The 22,181-nt window shown below is 41.8% G+C and overlaps 1 protein-coding gene across 1 annotated transcript in view; it reads right to left on the reverse strand.

Annotated features, from left to right (window-relative positions):
* LOC144937996 (calcium-activated chloride channel regulator 1-like) overlaps positions 1-21,664 on the reverse strand; it is a 29,611-nt gene extending 7,947 nt beyond the window's left edge. The window contains exons 1-10 of the mRNA XM_078865693.1: positions 21,518-21,664; positions 15,739-15,879; positions 14,449-14,599; positions 11,239-11,344; positions 10,138-10,318; positions 9,324-9,539; positions 6,589-6,816; positions 5,376-5,553; positions 3,888-3,994; positions 1,867-2,091 (exon numbers count right to left, since the gene is read on the reverse strand). Coding sequence (XP_078721819.1) covers positions 1,867-2,091; positions 3,888-3,994; positions 5,376-5,553; positions 6,589-6,816; positions 9,324-9,539; positions 10,138-10,318; positions 11,239-11,344; positions 14,449-14,599; positions 15,739-15,879; positions 21,518-21,664 — 1,680 coding nt within the window. The remainder of the gene's footprint in view (positions 1-1,866; positions 2,092-3,887; positions 3,995-5,375; positions 5,554-6,588; positions 6,817-9,323; positions 9,540-10,137; positions 10,319-11,238; positions 11,345-14,448; positions 14,600-15,738; positions 15,880-21,517) is intronic.
* Between the last annotated feature and the right edge of the window lie 517 nt (positions 21,665-22,181).

A 22,181-nucleotide genomic window follows, 5' to 3' on the forward strand; every position in this document is an offset into this window, starting at 1 on the left:
GCCCACTGAGACACCATAAATAAGAGAACGAAGCACAGTATTCCATTTTAGGATAAACAAGAGAACAGTAGTGTAGAGAAAAATAATAGGTGCATAAAAAAAACAATTACGTACGCTGCAGAAACGTACACATTCCTCGACATGTAACGTACATTGATGCAGTCAGTTTAGGGATGCGTTTGGTGGTCATATATATGTTTGGAACACGTATACATTACAATGACTGTTAAGAAAATCAAGTGTTCTTGGACAGGACACATCCCTTGAAAGGACGATGGCCAACGGGATGAGACTGGTGACAGAACGTGGGGCACAGGAGAGAATGCAACCAAGCGGAGCACCACCGTGGAGAGTGAGTGGTGACATCAGTTCACGCGCAGGAGTGAGATGGATTGTGGCATGCTTGATGGCAACAATATGTGGAAGGATTTCATCCAGCGGTGGGACAGGCTTTGGCTGGTCACGGTGATGATGGATTGTGTGGATATATGTGCATGAAACTATGCAATAAATATTTCGTATGTACAGCGCGGCGTTGCCACCTGTCCAGCGTCACCTGGACAGTCCAGGAATTGGCATCTGTGTACAGGTGGCAGGAATTGATGTGCGCTAAAAATCCGGTGGTCTTATATTGAACTTTTATAAGTACGCTGCAGTTTCTATCGACCGAGGCTATATCTGGGCTTGGTCTGTGAAAAAGTTGGCAACCCAAGTTACAGCGATTAGCAGTACCTCTCATACTTGCCCATACTCTTTCTGACCCACCCATACTGGACATCTGTGAAAAAGAGCTTCACAGCTCATCGGATTCCTACAGTCTAAATACAGATTCTGATTCTGATAATACAATGTGGGTATGTGGTTTTATCACCAGAATGCACCCAAATCTCAAGTCAAATCTTGCCAAGGAAGGTTGATCCTGGATTGTGCTTGGATGGGTGACCACCAGGTATAACATATGTTATGGATCTGTAGAGGACAGGGCAGTAAAATACACCGTTGTACCACCCTTCTGCTCTCCAATGTCAATTTTCCCCACGTTCGCAAAAGCTGCGCTGAGCAGCATGGTGAAGTATGGTCACATGACACCCCACGACCTGCACGGCATGGGGAGTCCCTCATCCAGTGGTGGTTTTACAAAAGGGCTGTACAGTACACATACATGCACAATATTAATATGCGAAAAAATAGCAAACTGGGCAACTGTAGTGGAGCATGTTTTGCCACATACAAGTGGCAAAAACATGCAAACAAACATGCTCTGATAACACTGGTCAACAAAAAAAAAAAAATTCTGGCCTGGACTTTTGCAGCTGTTTTAGACTAATTTCAGGGTGCTGATTCCAAATCTGATCTGCTCTATCACATCTCATTTTATGCTATCGGCATACCCCATTTTCATTGATTTTACCCAAAATTAATTCTGTCACTTATAATTGCAAGTTGTTGCGAGTCAGTGACTGCTTTAGTGTTAAAATATGGTGCTGTATTTTTAGGATAGTGTGTTTATAATATCATTTTATGTAGATATCCACATTTATTTAATAGTTTTCTTCTGCAGTTTTTATTGAAAATGCAATATTTTATATCTCAAAAACCTGATGTGATAGACAAAAACTGATGCCAGATTTGGAATCAGCACCCCAAAATCACCTTAAAACCGTTGGAATACCTTATGCCAGAAAAAGTGTGTTGACCAGTGTAATGTATGCATTGTCTTTAAACCCCATTGGCCTACACCAGAGAGACAGCCATAATGATGGCCTTGTCTCAACTGTGCTAGATCAGAGAACGCCAAAAGGGCAAAAAGTACAGTTCATCATTTTAATATTGGCAAAAACGTCCCATAAAAAAAAAGATACTCACTTGCGAGGTTCCCGGAATGGTCAACCGTGCGGTTTTGAAGCCCTCGTCGATGGTGAAATTCGAATTGGTGTAGTTGTTGGCGCCCGGGTCGCTGATGACGATCTCAGGAACCTTGTTCAAGAGCCACGTGACGACGTACTTGGTGTTGTTTCCCACGCTCGTGTCCATGAACACCACTCCTTCGAGGCACTCGTTGCTGCTCATGGTTTTCCCGGTGCTCTCGAGCTTTCGTAGAGAAAATATATATATATGTAAAACAGCAATGCAATGTTAAAGTTCTTGCTTCCTACCGGATGATCCAATTGGGCTATATTTATTTGTATACTTTGAAAATCCCGTCTCACATACACATATATTTACTGGACAAAGCAATCAATAATGATTAATTTGTGGAGAAATTAAATTAACTGCTGATTATATGTGACATACACATGACACCGGCACACATTCGCCCATGGTTATGAATAATGTATAGTAAATTGACTACTCAAATACATTTCCCAGCGAAGAATGGCACAATATAGTCACGAAAGCGCCGGCTCGACACCATGGCAGTGTACACAGGGGCCCACCCTTGTGTTATTTATATTTTTTGTATTTTTCAATAAATAACTGATGATGGTTTTAAACAATATTTGAATCCATTCATCAATTGATTCCTCGAGTGAGTAATCACAACTCTATAAAAACCAAAACATCCCCCACATTCTCCAGGTTAGGTCACAAACGTTAAAAAAGCAAACCTGAAAATGTAACGAATATTTTTCATGTTGGTGGTGTAGTGCTCATCTTGGTCCTTAAGTTATAAGCTGATTAACAAACATTCAAAATAAATTAACACGTAGAGTGGTATGATGAAGCCTGTAACCAAATCACGCAGAGTGTGCCTGGTCGCAACAAATCTTGGAAGTCTAAGCAGAACTGAGCCTAGATATTGCTTGGATGGGTGGATGTGATGCACACAATAGGTTGATGATATTGGGCAAGGGTTGGCAATGAAAACAACAAGTATGAGAATAGGTTTTCCCCTTTTTTCTGGCAACAAAACAGGTGTTGAGATGTTAAAACACCAAACTGAAACCTTTTACAAGGAATCATGTCTGCATTAACCACAATACTTGTGGTCAGAATGCAAACAAAAAACATACTCTGATAATATATGCATTGTCTTTGAAACTGATTGGTCCACACCAGAGACAGCTTTCTTTGGAGCCTAGTCTCAAAAGGGGAACAGCTATTCTCATATTTTGGTACTGGTAAAGGAGGTCCCATGATACAACAAGTGCCGTTTTTTTTCGAATTCGGTAAAAACAACCCCTCAATATTTCAAGAAACCGCAATGCAATGTGAATGCGATACGGTGGTCCTTCATAAACAAAGTCACGAAGCAGTCTGGAAAGATGATAGGGCTTGTTGTGCCTCTGGTGGGCAGCAGAGGGCACGTGGGAGAAAACCAGAGTACACGTGAGCACACCCACACGCGCGATAAGGAGTTAGGGGTAACACTCAATCCACTCTGTCACGAATACGCTCCCTGCCTTCGCCCCGTACCTGCACTGACCCGCATGGTGAAGTATGGTCAAATAATCCCGCACAACGTGGGTTAGTCCTCATCCTTCAGTAAACTTCGATTATATTTCGATTTTAAGCTTTCGTGATTGCATGTATTCATATTCGTGTTTCTTTCGGTAAAGTCACGTAGAAGCGAAATAATAAAATAATATCGAAACGTCGTGAAAATGTAATTTTATTATTATTATTTTATTATTTCCCTTCTACGTGACTTTACCGAAAGAACCAAGAATTAAATTATATTATCAATCAATCGATCGAAAGGGTTGTACATGTGCCATGTGTTGAAGCTTAAAATGTAAACTCACATCCTGGTTGGCTAAGACAATAGCTAGTGTAAACTCACATCCTGGTTGGCTAAGACAATAGCTAGTGTAAATAAAGATAGGCAAACTTTTCAGACTGGGTTTAGTTTGTGCGGCTTTGGTACATTGTTGTGCGGGCTTCACCTGTATGACCAGAGAGTGTGCGTCTCCGCTGTCTGTCGTCGTGGATGTGAACGCGTCCACCAGGCCGTTCGCGTCTAAGTTGTCCGTCGCATAAAAGTGCAATCCACCTGGAACGAAGAGCGGAGCAATTTTACACCAGAATGAAGCTAAACCTCCATGTTGACGTGTCCAGAGTACACTACTTCTATGACAATAGCTAGTGTGGCACATTAGGAATGGATCACTTTTAATTATATCCTTGTGCATCAATGGAGTAAAGTCCTGATGTGCTGTGCAGTGCATCAATGCATGTGTGTACAGCAGCACGTGTGTACAGCAGCATGTGTGTACAGCAATGCATGTGTGTACAGCAGAATGTGTGTACAGCAATGCATGTGTGTACAGCAATGCATGTGTGTATAGCAATGCATGTGTGTACAGCAGCATGTGTGTACAGCAGCATGTGTGTACAGCAGCATGTGTGTACAGCAGCATGTGTGTACAGCAGCACGTGTGTACAGCAGCATGTGTGTACAGCAGCATGTGATGACTGAGTCGGGCCTGTAGGTGGCTGGCAGGGTTAATGAATAACCGCACTTGGACACCGGCCACGTGGTTAATGGCGACTCGGAAGAATTGCTGTGTGTGACACACGTGCTGGTGCATTTTACAGAGTGACGGTGCTGTTCTTCCCAAGATTGCTATTAACCACAATAAATGTGTCTGCCCTCGATTTGGAGCACCTGCCCACGTCCTTCATTTCGAGTGTGCAATACTAGGCATGGAAGTACGGTACTATCGTCAGTAATGGGTGTAAGGGGCGGGGGGGGGGAGTCAATGGGGGGTGATCGAGACCCCCAAGAAGTCGCATTTTATATTAATATTTACCGAAGAGAACACTTTTTTTTTACGGAGGACCCTGCAAGTATAGAGACACTGTATTGCCTCTAAGGGGGAATTGTGGGATTGAGCAGAACACATGACAAAAAGGGACGATAGCTGGTGGATGAGATTGGTGGTGGCATGCCAGCCGAAGCAGGGAACGGCGTTAAGAGGACGGCTGCCATAGAGATGGAGTGATGACATCAGTTCAGGTGCTGGGGAGAGATGGATTATGGAATTTCAGCACCATGAGGCATGGCGACGGCAGGAGAAGGCTTCGTCCAGCGGTGGATAGACAATGGTTGATGATGATGATGATAATAATAATGAGACACCATCAAATGTTTAATTACTTGAGCTAGGAAATAGATACCGATGGAAGTGGCATTTCTTTCATTCAATAATTAGCATTATTAAGGCTATTCAATAACTAGTTTTAGGTAAGTATTTTGAACTTCTTTTGCACCGTACATAGCCAACCATGCCAACCGTGCTAATGAAAATATCAAATTATCAACTTGCGATATGAATCTCAACAACTGCATTCGTACACGGCTCTTCTCCTCTGGACAGCATACGTCAAAGAATAATACTTTGAACATTTACATGAAGTGTAGCAATGCTCACCGGTGATGGTCGAGAGCGTCTCAAGACCCGCATCTGCACTGGGTCCCAGGGCTATGGTGTGGATTGTGCAGCCGCTGTCGAAGGCCTCCTCGAAACAGCGGCTGATCTTATTGTCCTCGCCGTCGGTCAGCAAAATGATCTCATCTCCGTAGGCGTCGCCATTGTGTTCTGACAAAACCTGAAGGGTAACACGGGTAGCATCAATTAAAGGTCCGAATGCACCCCCCCTCCTCCTCACCCCCCCCCTCCTCCTTTTCATCGTGTTTTATCTCGTGAAAACCAAAATATCGCTTTGCTATTACTTTTATTACAAAATGTGAACGATCTAATTCTGTCTCTACATATATAAAACTAAATTTTGGCCGTAAGCCTATGAGGCCTTCTAGACCAATGCTTTCCAGAAGCATTTGTTTAATCAGATGACCTCTGGACCTGCTTCGACTTTCTCATCAACAGAGTAAGGCCTGTTTAACAAGTTGTAAATATTTAGTTCTTCTGTGTGAATATTTGGCTGGCCAGTACTAAAACGAGCCAAAGCCACCACATTCAGCAATGCTTAAATATAAGCATCCCATGTTTAAGGATTAAGACGGCTCCTATATATAAACAGGATGGGGCACACTAATGTGGATAGATAAACATATGAACTATATTTTAGTAAATTGAGTTGTGACTGTAATGCATTTGAGTAATACTCATTTGTGCTGTATACCTCTCCCATGCGATATCGGCATGTACCATTTGTTGTTTGGCATTATGTGCTAGAAGCTTCAGTTTGACTGAAGAAACTTCCAGCAATTGGAGCACGCGGAGCGAAACGCCGGACATCGTGCCGAACAAAAACGAGCTTGAACCCGAAAGCGCAAGGGAGAGCTACATCCAACTGACGGTTCCGCCATTGTCGACTTTGCGAGGGTGGACGATGAAATGCGGCAAATTCGTTTTTACACAGCGATAGAAAAAAAACTTGATCAAAAGTGAATAAAAATTTAGAAACAAACACTCGTAGACGTTAGCATGGTACGTTTCCATCAGTGATGTCAATACTAGCCACGTTGATATTTGGTTATTTATTTTAATTAATCTGTTATTCATTCATTATTAGAGACATTCACTGAAGCACTTGCGTTACGCCGTATAGTTAGAACAAAGCCAGTGTTGAGTTTTTCAGCTTGGAAACAACACAGACAGTCCAAACCAATATATGGATTACCGAAAGTCCCTGCCGTACTCCTTCACATATTTCTGTGCCGCCCCCATTGGAGACTCGAGGCAGGTATTTTGCGAATTCTTTGCGGCTCGTGTCATCCGTGATTCTGGTCAGATTCTTGTTGATGTATGACAGGTGATCAAACGTCACGATTCCAGCCATTGTTTCATCCTCCAGGATCTGCATGATGAATATTTCCGACGCTTGCCGGAGTCTCGGGATCCGTTGGTTCTGTAGTGGGAAAGTTAACGCGCAACCCGGCACACACGCACAATTTGGGTCATGCTTGGAGACGATTATCTGTGAACACTTTATTGTGCAAATAGCCAGTTGCTGAATACAGTAAGATAGTGAGTTATTTCCAATGGTAAATAAACCCAATTTTAAATTGTGCTCACATTTAGTGAGCACAAAATACAATTTTTGTAAAAACTTACCCGGGCTGACTGTCCCCCCGCTATCAATCAGAACGCGTCGTGTATGTAGGCCTCGCGGATATTCGCGTAGGGTGTTTATGTTGTCACCTAACGTTTTGTAAACAGCAACAATCTAATAACATATGATGAAAAAAATGAAGAAAATTTGTCCAAAACATCGATCAAAGCAGGTTGAGAGAATGGTAACTCAGAAGATTAGAGTGCTGAGCTAGCACTGCTGAGATCATGGGTTTGAATCTGGGTGTGTCAAAATGTCCATTGTCTATGGTTACAGTACTCTAATAACACAGAACATGTAGTTATTCTGAAATACTCATACATGGAATCTATATATAAAAAAAACAAGAAAATTGGCCAAAAAAAGAAAATTGGCATATTGAAAAGGTCTTTAATGGTTACTATTTTATTCATTGATGTTGCTGGCAACGTTAGTTTCTAATATTGACATTTTTTACGAGGGTACAAAAAATAGTGCTTTCCATCTTATTCTAATGATTTTTTCATGCAGATCGATATTGAATAGTGGTTATTCCTTTGGTCAAGTAAAAGTAAAAATAGAAGTCTGAAGTTCTTCGCAGGATTAATAAATAACTACCAAAGTCCAAATGTGGATGGAAAGCAACGTTGATGGGGGCACATCATTCTTGAATTGCATGCTCACAGCGTCTTTTTTTACACCGTTTTATATTGCTGCAGTTGAGTTATTTTGACAACCGTGGCCATGCAACACAAACCATGGTACAGTGCATATAGTAAACTACCGTAGCCTGCGCTCCTTCAATGGAAGAAATTGCAAAACTACACAAACTCTCTCCCGAAGCCCTCTCTTGGCTTGCAAATTTCAACACTGGCAATTAGCTCCTGAACATATTGGCACCCTGAAGAAGATGAAGAATCATTTTCACGAAAAAACAATACAATTATAAAAGTGTAATCGATCGGCGTTCCTATAACCGCGAGACCTAGTTTTTCCCATTTGCTGTTAAATTGAGGTGTATCGCTGTTTATGCAATTGTTATCGACATTAAATAGATGTCGCAAAACATAGTTGGGGCGAAGGTGTCTGGCTTTGTAAGTTGTCTTTGCTGAATTTACAAAATAAAATTCCATTTTTTTAGCTTATCATGGAAAGCTTTCTTCACGTTCACCCCCTGATCAGAGTTTCTAAAGCACATATACACCGGTTCCTGCTTAAAAAGTAAAGCGTGACTTATTAAACAGCAGCTATGATTACAGGGCTGTCAGTATAAGAAACCATGAACACCACTATTTATCCAGAAAAGCCTCACTTTGCCTCACGAGTAATTTTCAGAAGGGTCCTGCATCGTGGTGTTTGGTCAATTCCATGAATGCGCGTTCAGCAAGTTGGGGGGAAACCAGAGTACCCGGAGAAAAACACACCACGTGGACGTGGAGGTGACACCCGATCCTGTAATCTTTTCGCCACGCCTTGCAACCCCACGCCTAGAACACCTGGCAAACCCTGATACTCACCCATCCCAGTACTACCTGGGGTGGGTTACCACAAGGGTCATAGATAAAGCTTGAAATAATCAAACTCAAAGTTAAGGTGACAAGCTTTAGTGTTGTGTAGATAGGTGCATCGGGGTTAAAATTTCAGAGTTGTAAATGGTTAAAATACAACAGGGTACATACGCACATAAGCACAACATTAGCATTCCAAAGATACCGGCTGAAGATTCACTGCTTGAGAATGTCCATATCCAACTTAAATTGTGAGCGCAGACATATTCTTAGTTCTTTCGGTAAAGTCACGTAGAAGGGAAATAATAAAATAATAAAAATAAAACATAATTAAATACAATTCTCACGACGTTTCGGCCACAACGCAAGCAGCCGTCCTCAGGTGAAGAACAGGTCTGTCGGAAAGACATCGTCTGAATGAACACCACCAAGCTTGGCAGCGTATATTTAAGCTGGTTTAGTGGAGGAAGGGCGCCTAGACAAAGTAATTTGCATATCAACAGCTAGTTCTAGACAGAGGCGCCCTTCCTCCACTAAACCAGCTTAAATATACGCTGCCAAGCTTGGTGGTGTTCATTCAGACGATGTCTTTCCGACAGACCTGTTCTTCACCTGAGGACGGCTGCTTGCGTTGTGGCCGAAACGTCGTGAGAATTGTATTTAATTATGTTTTATTTTTATTATTTTATTATTTCCCTTCTACGTGACTTTACCGAAAGAACCAAGAAGATGAATCCTTGCAGTCACGAAAATTTTAAATCGAAGCGCAGACAATCATAGAGCATTAAGAGTGCAACGAGAATGCGAGCGACTCACACTTGTCATGCTGCCAGACACATCTAGGACGAGGACGATGACCCGGTGTTTTGGCTGCAGGAGGGTGAACGACGGCTCCATGGGATTGCCCACTGTGGGGTTGGCGAAATCTTGGTGGCCCAGCATCACCTCCCAGGCACTCTTTAAACCACACAGCCGGTTGTGTGGATTCGGAGCTGCCTTGTTGTGCGAGCTTGCCGAGCAGAACTCTTGCACCTGCCAAACAAAGTCAAATGTTTGAGCTGAAAATTCAAGAATGCGTATTTTTTTCAGCGTACGGTTTGTCACAATCACAGCCGAATATCTGACTTGTTGAAGCATACGACTTAAGAATAATCAGGCATCGACAGTTATTTGATAATGTAATTTGTTCAAATACACAGCCAATTATATAAAAAAAACTGATATAAGGATGAGGATTTGTCTTTATTAATCGCTTAAATGCCAGGGCATTTCAAAGCGACTGGGCAGCAGACCTCGACATTGGCATTTAACTCCTGAACATATTGCCATATATACAATAGAACCTGATGTGTTTGTAACCGTTTTGCTAGGATTATATAAACAAGAGCTAAACTGATTACACATTCTACATTAGGCTCTTATAAAACCAAGAAATATCACAATTCAAGCCTGGCTTGAAATTGTTTACATGAGCGACCCAAATCATATGCTCACTAATGTTTACTCTCATCCAGCTTTATTGGCGAAAATGTTACCCGTGCCTCCATTTCAACGAGTACGGCAATTCACCAAAATTATGCCTTTGATTATTTGGTCAAGACCTGAAGAAGGTTAAGTAGCTGCAGCTCACATTGTCAAGCCACTGCAGAGCCATGATGGATTCTCGCGCTGTTTGGTCTTTGTCCGGGAAGAATGAGCAGCCCTCCTCTGGCAGGCCAGTGAAGAGATTGCTGTTACATTCGCGCACTTTACAAGCGCCGGTGCTTCCACACGTTACCACGCCATTGCCACCCGTGATGTTTTTTGAGCACCTGTGCGTGAGGAACGGTGTTAAAATCTTCATGCAGCGGAGGAGATTTTGTTGTCGGGCAGTTTTAAAAAGCGTGGTCAGCCATCATTAGGGGTTTTGTCACCCGTGCATTGTGGGGGCAAGCAGGATCAACACTGATAAAGTAACCTGCTGTTTACACCATTGGAACCTCATTTACCAGTAAAAAATATGATAATTGTTTTTTTACCCTTCTATTTGGCAACAAAACTGACACCTTTTTTTTTTACAAGGAGTCATGTTTGCATAGACCACAATACCTGCAGCCATAATGCAAACAAAAAACACGTAACTGTGATAATATATGCACTGTCCTTGAAGTTGATTGGTCCAAACCCAAGACAGCTTTCCTTAGAGCCTAGTCTAAAAAAAAAGTGTCAGTTTTGTTGCTAGATAGAAGGGTAAAAAGCCAATTATCATAACCTGCTGTTAATGCTGTGTTTACGATTTTGACGAATAGTAATGAAGTACAACAACCAGGCCTAGATACAACATGTTTAATGATCCAACATTTTTTATTTATCCGAAAACATGTCACAAATGTGACGACATTTTTGCAATCTTGTGACACCACTTTGTGTAAATTATTCAAATATAAAAAAGTTTGCATGAAATATATTTTTTACCGATGGAACTTATATATTTTTTATAGTTAAGATTCAATCAATAATATTTAAAATAATTTAAAAGTATTTAATGGAGTGCATAAACAATTAAAATATACAGCACAGCATTAAAATGTAAGAAATGTAAATCTGAAAATCCATAATTGGCCGTAATAATAAAAAATATCTGATGTTCGCAAACTTTTTAATCTGAAACGCATCTCTATCTGCCGTGTATTTTTTTTATGGAAATTGCAAATCATTTGCCACGGTACAAATTATAGCTATTAATACCAACCTTGTGAATTCCACCTTTCCACTCTCAAAGTAGAAAGGAATGTCATTGTTGTATTCATCATAGAGTCCCCAGCGGAGGTGGCCCCACTCATGAACAAAGGTTCTTCCTGGAAAACAAAACGCAAATCTTCAGTTTGATTAATAAAGTAGCACTTCAGTAACATCTATCACGTAATAATTGTGCAGTTATGTATATGTAAAAAAAAACTACTCTCTGACCTTGAGTAACCTTCATGGGTTTAGAAAGAATATAATTGCAACCTACATCGCATTTCTGGTAATTCCTACATTGTTGCCAAAGGCCAAATAATTCCCAAATTCGCATGTATGTTATTTGGTTCTTTCGGTAAAGTCACATAGATAGAAAAAAATTTAATAATGTGAATACAAATGATAATAATTAAATAAATATCCCATTAATGTCGACTGTGGCCTGGTTCTTAATCGGAGTGAGTGTACTGGCAGTCTATAGTATAGACCAGGGGTCGGCAACCAAAATAACAAGAAGAGCCATTTCTTTCCAATTCGGTACAAAATTCAGTATTTCAAGAGCCGCAATGCATTTATGTACATACTGTACATACGTACATATCGTCAAGAAGCAGCCCGTAAAGAGCCGCATGCGGCTCCGGAGCCGTAGGTTGCCGACCCCTGGTATAGACTATAGCCTGGTTATTAAGTTTGGTGAGTGTACTGGTAGTCTATAATGTAGACTGTAGCAATGGTTATTAAACTGAGTGAGCGTACTGGCAGTCTATAATGTAGACTGTAGCCTGTTTTTTTTAGCTTGGTGAGTGTACTGGTAGTCTATAATGTAGACTGTCGCAATGATTATTAAGCTGGGTGAGTGTACTGACAGTCTATAATGTAGACGGTAGCCTGGTTTTTAAGCTTGGTGAGCGTATTGGCAGTCTATAATGTAGACTGTAGAAATGGTTATTAATGGTTATTAAACCGAGTGAGCGTACTGGGAGTCTATAATGTAGACTTATTCTTGGTTCTTTCGGTAATAAAAAATAAAAAACAAAAACCACGACGTTTCGATCACAACACAAGCAATCGTCTTCAGGAGGAAAGAGGGGGAAAGTCACCGAAGGCAACCGTTTATAGATGTTTAAACAATGGGCGTGGCACAAGCGCACGAGAGCTCCTGCGGCGCATGTATGTGTAATATCTTCAATAATGGCGGGAGACGAGTTGACGGGGCAGCACTTATTTATTAACAATGGTTGCACAGTAACAGGCACAACCGAGATAACGCCTATGCTACGCGTGCCTGGCTCGGCCACGCACTCAGTCTCTCCCGTAGGGTACGCGTGCCTAACTCTGCCTTGCACTCAGGCTCTCCGGCTACGCTCTCCCCACGGGGAGCTATCAGACCCGCCTTGCCAGGCCACGGGTCTCGACCACTGAGGTACACAGCCCGGCCCTTACAAGGACGTCGGGCCGTGAATCCCAAGGCCTCGCCTCTGAGCCTCACAGAGCCCCGGCCCTTACAAGGGCAGCGGGGCTAGGGGTCTCAGGGCCTATCTCTTCCTCCGTCTTCTGTCTTCACCGGTTACCAACTCCCCGAGTGCCCCCGCGCATCGCCTTACATAGTCCTCCGCTCCAGGGGGCGGGGCCTATGCGGACCGCGATGTGGGCACCCGCCTGCGGACCGTGATGTAGCCACCCACCACGCGCTGTCTCACGATCCTCCCCGCCAGCACGTATCACCACTACATATGTATGAATGTTGAACTTCTTTCGCACCGCACATAGCCGACCGTGCTAATCGGACGTACGGGGGAAGGACAACAAACTAAAAAGAAAAAGCAGTTCCATAACCATAAGTTCGCATAAGGTAAACAAGGTTAAGCTTGGATAGTGCTTGAATGGGCGACCGCCACACATGAAACGGGTGTTATCGCCTGCTGCAGGGCTGCATTGTGGGCAGCAGATGGCAGTGCATTGAAATCCACAGTAAAATCCACGACATTCCCGTGTTCATGTTCCCCGCCGTCCCCAACTCGCACTGACCAGCGTGTCGATGTGTAGTCAAATAACCACCACGACCCGCACGTGGAGGGAGGCCCTAATCCAGCAGTGGAGTTATTTTTAAAAAAAGCTCTACGTGGACATTGCATTCTTACAGTTGCAAATACGGTATCACAATCACAGCAGCTGCAAAAAAAAATGTAACGGTATGTCACATGATTAACCTTTACTGATAAAGACCCAAGTGGGTGCTTAGAGCACTTGGCTCACAATCAGAACGTTGTGATTTTAAATCCCAATCAGGGGTCAACTTGGCTTGTCATCCTTATGGGGTAGATACAATTTGTACAACGTGCGATTCAAGAGGGGCCAATCTAATGGGGAGACGGACCTGTCATGGGAAGGTGGTATTTTCACTTGATCAGAGCCACATAGATGGGTGTCGCCTCATTGCTCGTTTGAGTAGGAAGACACTTTGACTCAACTTTATAAGACATAATGCTACTTGGAGCTTTTAAAGCCATGATGTTATATAAACACAACTTTTTATTTATTGCATTTGGGATGTTTGGTTCAATTCTAATAATGAGTGCGGGAGAAAACTATATTAGCTGAAGAACAGTTTGATATTATATACTACCATCATTGGCCACCCTTTGTAGTCCACGACTACCACACCTCGATTCCCTGGCAGCCACTGAAAAAAGCACCTAACCCAATCCTGCTGAACCTCAGAGACGTGACCAGCTTGGGTGCTAACAGGGCAACATGTTTGTATTTACACTATGAGACCTCCTTTACCAGTGGCAAAATATAGTAGTAGGTATTTACCCTTTAAACTGGTACAAAACCGACACCTGTATACAAGGCATCATGTTTGCAATAACCACAACACAAGTAGTCAAAATGTAAATGCTTACCCCGAGCTCTCAATACTCTGATAGTGCGCTGTTTTTGAGTTGTACGCCTTTTGGCGTCATCTGGTCCAACACCAATGGAGACTAGGCTCTAGGGAAAGCTGTCTCGGGTGTGGACCAATCAACTTCAAGGACAGTGCATATCATTACCATTATCAGAGTTTTCTTCTTGTTTGCATTTTGATTGCTTGTGTTGTGGTTATTGCAAACATGATGCCTTGTATAAAGGTGTCAGTTTTGTACCAGTTTAAAGGGTAAAAACCTACTATTACTTGTTTGTATTTGGCGCGTGCACAGAGCGAGTTTATGGAATGTACCTCGTGGGCCGTACGCGTCCAGGTTATTGTCATTCAGGAGGAAGTTGGGGGTGAGTTGAATGTACTGGCCGGGGTCCCCGCACAGCCCGTACTGGTGAGTGTACGGCGAGTCATCGTCGGGGTCGTCTCGGAGAGCAATAAGCACCTCCGCCTGTGCGCATGGGGAAACAACTGTGTGATTACTGTGCCTTATCAGCACACCTCTACCGTTGTGTCGACTTACCAGCATCAAAGAGAGTATTATTAGATCTTAATTACTATACTGTCCATAGGCTCCAGGCATCAACTGAACTGATGCGTGGGGAAAATCGTTCAATGGTTAATTGTGATTTCTCACTTGAGATACATATTTATAAAAAATGGCTGAATTAGAAAAATGTTCAAATCATAATCAGTATATTTGTATACTGGAAGATGTTCTCCATAATACAGTTTTTTGGGTTAGATCGCATAGATATAAATTTGTCGTTAAACCCGCCACCACCTGACACAGCTAATTAGTAAGGGTTGTTACGTAAACATAACATGCCAAATCGTTACTAGTACAGCACATCGGTGTATTGGAGAGCAAATCCACAACATTTACAATCTGAGTACGACGTTTCGCCAGTAATTACAACCGGCATCATCAGGCTGCAGCCAGATTTGTGGAGAAATCTTCCTGTTTCATTTCTTAAATATAGCGGTAGATGTGATGACGTTGTGTAACGTGAGAAATGAAAGTAGGACAAAGATGAGCTCCCGTGTACTCGGCTGTTGTGGCGAGAAAGCTTTAAGGGCTCTGCCTAACCTCGCCCTACACAAGTAATCACCGTTAACAATCTCACTTAATTATTAAAATTGTGTCTTTCTTAAATGTCACTTTAACGTATTCATTGTGAAATTTGTTTTAAAATGAAAATTACGGTTTAACCAGGTTTCATTTGCTAAGACTAAAATGCACACTTTTGATCTGAGATGGTAACGCTGTCAACAGTGAACACATTCTCCAACTGTGTCGATTGTTTGTGTCTGCAAAAATATTTGCACGTGCCTCCCTACTGTGAGACCTTTATAAAGGCTCACTGAATGCAAGTACAATATTGGCTTTAGTTTGGACAGCACAGTCGGTGTATGCTTCGTAAACATTTTTCAATATTCACCTTTATGGTTAGAAAAGCCACAGCAAGGCTGTATAGTGGTGCAAAGTAAAAATAAACGTTTATGGGGAAACAAAGTCCAACGCTGTTGGACGATCTCTATGCAATTAGCAGTGCGTCAGTGGCCCTGCCCATGTTTGTGAGATCTTACTTGACCGTAGGACTCGGATTTCAGCTGCTGGTAGCTGGAGTTTGTTTCCCAAGAGGATGGGATCAGGATACTGATATTTCTGAAATACATTTGGTTGTTTGTAACTGTGTGCAGGTAGGCAGAGGCTTGGGTAACCATTTCCTGCCAAATAAAATACATGAGAAGATTGAATACATGTTAGTAGAAAATATTAGCATGGGTGATTTATATACGTATGCTGAACTTCTTTCGCACCATACATAGCCAACCGTGCTAATCGGAGGTGCGGAGGAAGGACAACAAACTAAACACAAAAAGCAGTTCTCAAGAAATTAGTTTTTAAAACAGATTTACAAGTATATAGCTCCAGTGGCTTCCAAATATTGGAAGGACGAGCATTGCAAATGGTCGCCAAAGCGCATCTGAAAGTGCTCAATGGTTAGCGGTCGCCCAGGTGTGATCTGGCACGGAAGTTTGAAACAATGGGCAAGTTTAATGAATATTGTTTCACGCAGCAGTATCAATGTCGATCTTAGTCGATCTCCAGGTTGAGTGACGAGGGGTAAATTGTGAACACCTTCACATTTTTTCAGGGCGTCTGGCCAGTGAGAAATAAAACAAAAACTCTCCAATGTGGCTCTCTCGAGATGCCTTCAGTGCAGGGGTCAGCAACATTTCAAAGAAGAGGAGTCATTTTTTGTTCTTGGCTTTGACCAAGAGAGTTCGAGAACCACATCACTGACTTAAATAAACAACACAGGTGATGGAATAAACTGCGTCTATTCATTCTAGATTTGAAGCTTTCGTGACTGCAAGGGGTCATATTCCTAGGTTTTTTCGGTAAAGTCACGTAGGTAAAAAATAAAAATTAATAAAAGTAAAATAAAAATAAAATAAAAATCACGACGTTTCGGAGGCAACACAAGCTTCCGTCTTCAGGTGGAACCGTCACAGCACGCTTGCTGTTTCAAGTAAGTACTTGAAACAAGTATTTGAAACAAGTAAGTACTTGAAACAGCAATCGTGCTGTGACGGTTTCACCTGAAGACGGAAGCTTGTGTTGCCTCCGAAACGTCGTGATTTTTATTTTATTTTTTATTTTACTAATTTTAATTTTTTACCTACGTGACTTTACCGAAAAAACCTAAGAATATGCGTCTATTCAGTTTATTTCCCCCTGAATTATAATGTAACAATACAGTTTTGACTGTACATGTTGTTATCACCAAGACATTCCATAGTGACCCATTCCCTGCCATATTTTATAAATGATCTTTAAGTTACGTTTAATATTTAAGTAAAAAAAAACCAGATGCTCGCGGCAATGGGGCAGTCAAAGAGCCGCTAGTTGCCGACCCCTGCTCAAGTGGAAGCCCTTCCACCAGCAATGATGCCATCAAGCAATTGCAGTGATGCACATTTTACGTTTTAATAGCCATGTATGGATGCACTCATTGATAAATAAATATATTCGTATGGTTACGATGCGTGTATTGAATCGTGTGCTGGATAAATAATTGTTTACGATTCGATGCCACATATCCAATTATATGGTGATGTTACATATATGCGAATGAGTGAACGAAACCGTACTAAATTAGGCAAAGTAAATGATAAATAAAACGATGAGAGTGAATATTAGACACAAAAATCATAGATTGTTGAATCAAATCGTGACCCTGAACCAATAATAGGAGGGAGGATTGGAACATTACATCCTTAGCAGACAATGTCAAGAACAATGATCTATCCTTTCCATGCTGTTGAAATAAATATAGATTTTTCACCATTAGTTTTCTGGCGATTTATTCGCAATCAATGTTAAAATGCATCCATTTTAACTTAACAAGAAATCATCCGTTTTATTTGTAATGACACTGCATTGATTACACTGGTCTATAATTTTTTAGACGTCGTCTGCTTCAGAGATTAAATGTGCTGTTTATTATGGATTTTGATGTGCTGAATTCAAATATGACAAATAAACAACCGATTGACTACTGTTCCCAGGATATTAAAGTTTTTACATTTTACGTCTATGTTTATTGTGTACATAGTAGAGGTTTACTCATACATTTTAAACCTAGGTCTTGTCACGTGTTTATGGTTGCTTTACATGATAACATGCCACCTGGCCTGTTCATGTAACACTTTAAAATCAGCAAAAGGGTTATGTAAATAAAAATTATTATGAAACAAAAGGCAAAAAACTATTATGTATATATAAGTACATAGTTTAGTTCTTATTCAGTGTCGACTCGGCGCTTCTTGGCTTGTCTCTTGGATTTATTAAACGGAGCATCTCTTGACACTGTCCAGCAATACTCTGAAAGCATTGATGGGCTCCATTTGCTCTGATAGCGTTTCTCCATTGTTGCAATGTCCTGGTGACATCGCTCGCCATGCTCGTAGTTCACTAAATGAGAGTGCAAAAAATGTATCTTTAGTGACATTTTGCAACCAAGGCTTTTGTGTGCCTTGAGGAGGTTTTCCACCAACTGCCTGCAATTGTCTGCCTTGTTGTTTCCGAGAAAATTTGTTGTCACTAACTGCAAGGCTTTCCATGCCGTCTTTTCCTTGCCACGCAGTGCACTGTCAAATGCATCATCTCGAAGAAGTTCACGAATCTGAGGACCAACAAAGACACCTTGCTTTATCTCAGCTTCACTTAACCTGGGAAACTTTCCACGGAGGTACTTGAAAGCTGCTTGTGTTTTGTCCATGGCTTTGACAAAGTTCTTCATCAGACCCAGCTTGATGTGTAAGGGTGGTAACAACATCTTCCTTGATTAACAAGTGGTGGATGCTGAACACTTTTCCTCCCAGGCTCCAATGACTGTCGGAGTGGCCAAACTGTCTTGATGTAGTGGGAATCTCTCGCACAACTATCCCATTCGCAGATAAAACAGCAGTACTTTGTGTATCCAGTCTGCAACAACCTTCAAATCGCTACAAAGCTGCCATTGATGTTGGTCATAGTTTATACACCTGAAAAGTTATTTTATGTTGTCATAGGTTTACTTCATATGGACTGCATGACCAACTGGAATTGATAGCAAAACATTGCCATTCTGCAGCAAAATAGCTTCAAGACTCATCTTAGTTGAATCAATGAACAGTCTCCACTCATCCGGATCATGAACGATATTGAGGGCTGCCATCACACCATCGATCTTGTTGCAGGCTACAAGATCACCTTCCATGAAGAAGAATGGGACAAGATCCTTTTGACGGTCACGGAACATGGCAACCCTAACAGCACCTGCCAGGAGCTTCCACTGCTGCATTCTGGAGCCCAACAGCTCTGCCTTACTTTTGGGGAGTTCCAATTCCCTGACAAGGACTTGCAGTTCACCTTGTGTTATGAGGTGTGGTTCACAGGAGGAGGATGGGAGAAACTCTGGGTCATGTGACCTTGATGGTTTAGGACCAAAAGTTGTATCCTCTCCCTCTCCCTCGTCTGACTCAAGTGAGAATGATTCTGGTGCATCAGGAACCGGCAGTCCTTCTCCATGGGGTACTGGGCGTATAGCTGATGGAATGTTTGAATAATGCACAGTCCGCTTTTTCTTCTTTGACACATATGTCCCAACTGGAGGCGCCATGGAGAAGTAACAAATGCTGATAGATATGATCTGTTGTCTCTCTCTCTCTCTCAATCATTGGCACTGCAAAAGGCATAGATTTCCTTTTCCTGTTCAACCACTGGCAAAGATTTGTTGCACAAGTGTTGAAGTATATATGTGGGGCCCACATCTTGTCCTGATCTCCAATTTTGCAGCCAAAATAAAGGTGATAGGCTTTATTAACCATAGTGGTTATACTGCGTTTTTGTGATGCAAAAGTCGATGCAAAAGTCACTTCACCACAAACATAGCAAAAGATATCTGCTTTGTTCACGCAAGTACGATGCATTCCTGCTTACTCTAGCTAAACAGAAATGTGTCCCATTGCAAAATCAAACACTGACAAATAAGAGAGCACGACACTGTATGATTTCTAGAGCTGATATAGGGCAATTTGTTCAGCAGAAGGATGTAAGCCTAGTTATGATTGCATCATCAATGACTTCTAGAATTAATATCATGTATGATGCAATACCAGGTTCAGATTGCATCATTCAATGTTTTGCTCAAAAAGCAAGTACTGTCCAAACCCATTCATAGATTTATTCATAGATCCAGTCAAAGATGTATTTTAGTCATTTCTGGATTAAATTGAGATCCCTTCTCTTATAACTGACTTATCCTCCGCCATTCCCAAGTCAAGGGTCGTATATTCTGACCCAGTAGCATATCTTGAAAACTAGAGCCAATCAACAATGTTGAGCATCATTTTAATTGATAATAGGGGTTTCCCCGTTTTTCTGGCTACAAAACAGGTGTTAAGATGTTAAAGCACCAAACTGAAACCATTTAAACGTGACTGTATTAAAATTTTGACTTCTGGTCAGATATTGTAAAATGTTAAAGGCGCAAACCAGCAATCGCTTGCTTGGACCACTGTAAAATAGTCTCCTCTTGAGGGAGCTCTAGCGAGCCCCTCTAGAGGGTGTTTGGCCTACTCATCCAAGCTGAAGAAGCGGGAGTACGGACACTTTACCCCACCGCATGCAACCTGCCCATCCTGTGTGGTGTAACCATTTATATGAGAATCAGAACATTTATTTATACTGGAGGAATCCGACGAGCTTATAATGCTCTTTTTCACAGATGTCCATTTGGGGCGGGTCAGAGCGTTACAAAAACGAATTATACAAAAAGACAATAGGCGTGAAAAGTATGGGAAAGGTAAGCAAATCACTAAAATAATATACAAATTAGTTTTAAATATTATATTTTACCAGGTGAGGTCCATTCAGCTATATAGCTATTTTTCAGAAGCGTTCTGGGCACAAATGATAGCTCAACGAAGTGGTTTATAGCTGCCAAAAAATTTAAATAATTCATCAGTGCTGAGTGGACGGAGGTGGGTGTGTTCAAGAATCTTGCCCCATTGTTTCAACTGCCACGCTGGGAGATCGAATTGAAATTGGCGACTTCTGTATTTGCAAGTCCAGCGTGGTAACCATTACACCATGACAACCACCTGAGGTGTTGCGAATAAAGCATAGCCAATAACATCATGGTTAGGTACAGAATAAAAAAATGTCCATGCAGGTTGAGCCCATACATTTTTGGCTTACTCCACTGCTCGCATAATGGTGACCGACTTAGAGCTTTACAAACGTGCCAATTAAGTGTATGCGTTATTTTTAGTTTTACTATTTTGTACAAAAATGTGATCATTTACAGTAACGGTGACTCTGGAATGTAGCAATAACTATACGAAGTACTTTAAAATGTGTATTTATATAAATTATATTTGTATGTATGTCATCGGCGTAATGTCGAGATGACATTGAGATTTTTGTTTAACTATTTTTATTCGTATTTAATACATTTTACTATTTAAAGGTCGTTAAGACCGTATGTGTAATTACACATTTTTTTTGGCAAAAATGTCAAGATCTGAATTTCCTCTGTGGCAACAGTAAAAACATAAAAAACAAGTAATGAACATTCTTAGGATTGCAATATATATATTTTATATAAAATGGCGTGTTTTGAAATGCACTCAGGTGAAGCCAAAATTTGAAAGTTTTTCGAACAAAAATCATAGAATTCAACACTTTCAACCATTTGCAACGGCGAGCGCCTTGATATGCCATCACATTTGGATACTTTTACGAACACAAAGAGTGCACCGTTATATATATTCATTGCAATGCCATTTGAAACATAGCCACAAGAGCGTTCACCTTGATGGCATCGACGAGTTTGGGGTCCTCCGGCACGGCGGGGTTGATGGCAATGACCAAGCCCTCGTAGCCATTGTCGACCAACCTCACCCCTGAACCCAGTCCCACAACCGAGCACAGTAGAGTGGCCAGAGCCACAGCAAACATCTCGCAAACCTTTGTCAAAGACGTATGGGCTCACAAGGTACCCGAGCACTATTTGAGGAATCAGGTTGCACATCTGCAACTATTTATGTGCACCCACACCCCAGCATCAATGCGCAAGCAGATGGGTTTGTCCTGCCAAGTGACGTCAAAGGTTGAAATAAACGAGGGTCATCGATGACTCTTTATTGCCTGCCACAAAGTTGCACGTCCGTGAGGGTGGACTGAAGAATTGTATTTATACTCATAAACAGAGCTATGTGCTAGGCCTCTTTGCAGTTAGGGGCCGTCCATAAATGGTGTCACGCACCTGGGGGGGGGGGGGTCAGACATTTGTGTCAGAGTGCAGCGCCACATTAAATACGCACTACAATGACAATAGTTTAAAGCGATTTGAGGCATGTTATTTTGGGGGGGGGGCAGAGCTTTGTGACGTCATATTTGAGGGGGGGTCTGACTTTTTGTGACGCCGTGTGACGAAGAGGGGGGGGGGTCAAAAATCGTCAAAAATCGCGTGACG

The sequence above is a fragment of the Lampetra fluviatilis genome, chromosome 20 (genome assembly GCF_964198595.1).
Source record: "Lampetra fluviatilis chromosome 20, kcLamFluv1.1, whole genome shotgun sequence".
NCBI classification, from domain to species: Eukaryota; Metazoa; Chordata; class Hyperoartia; order Petromyzontiformes; family Petromyzontidae; genus Lampetra; species Lampetra fluviatilis.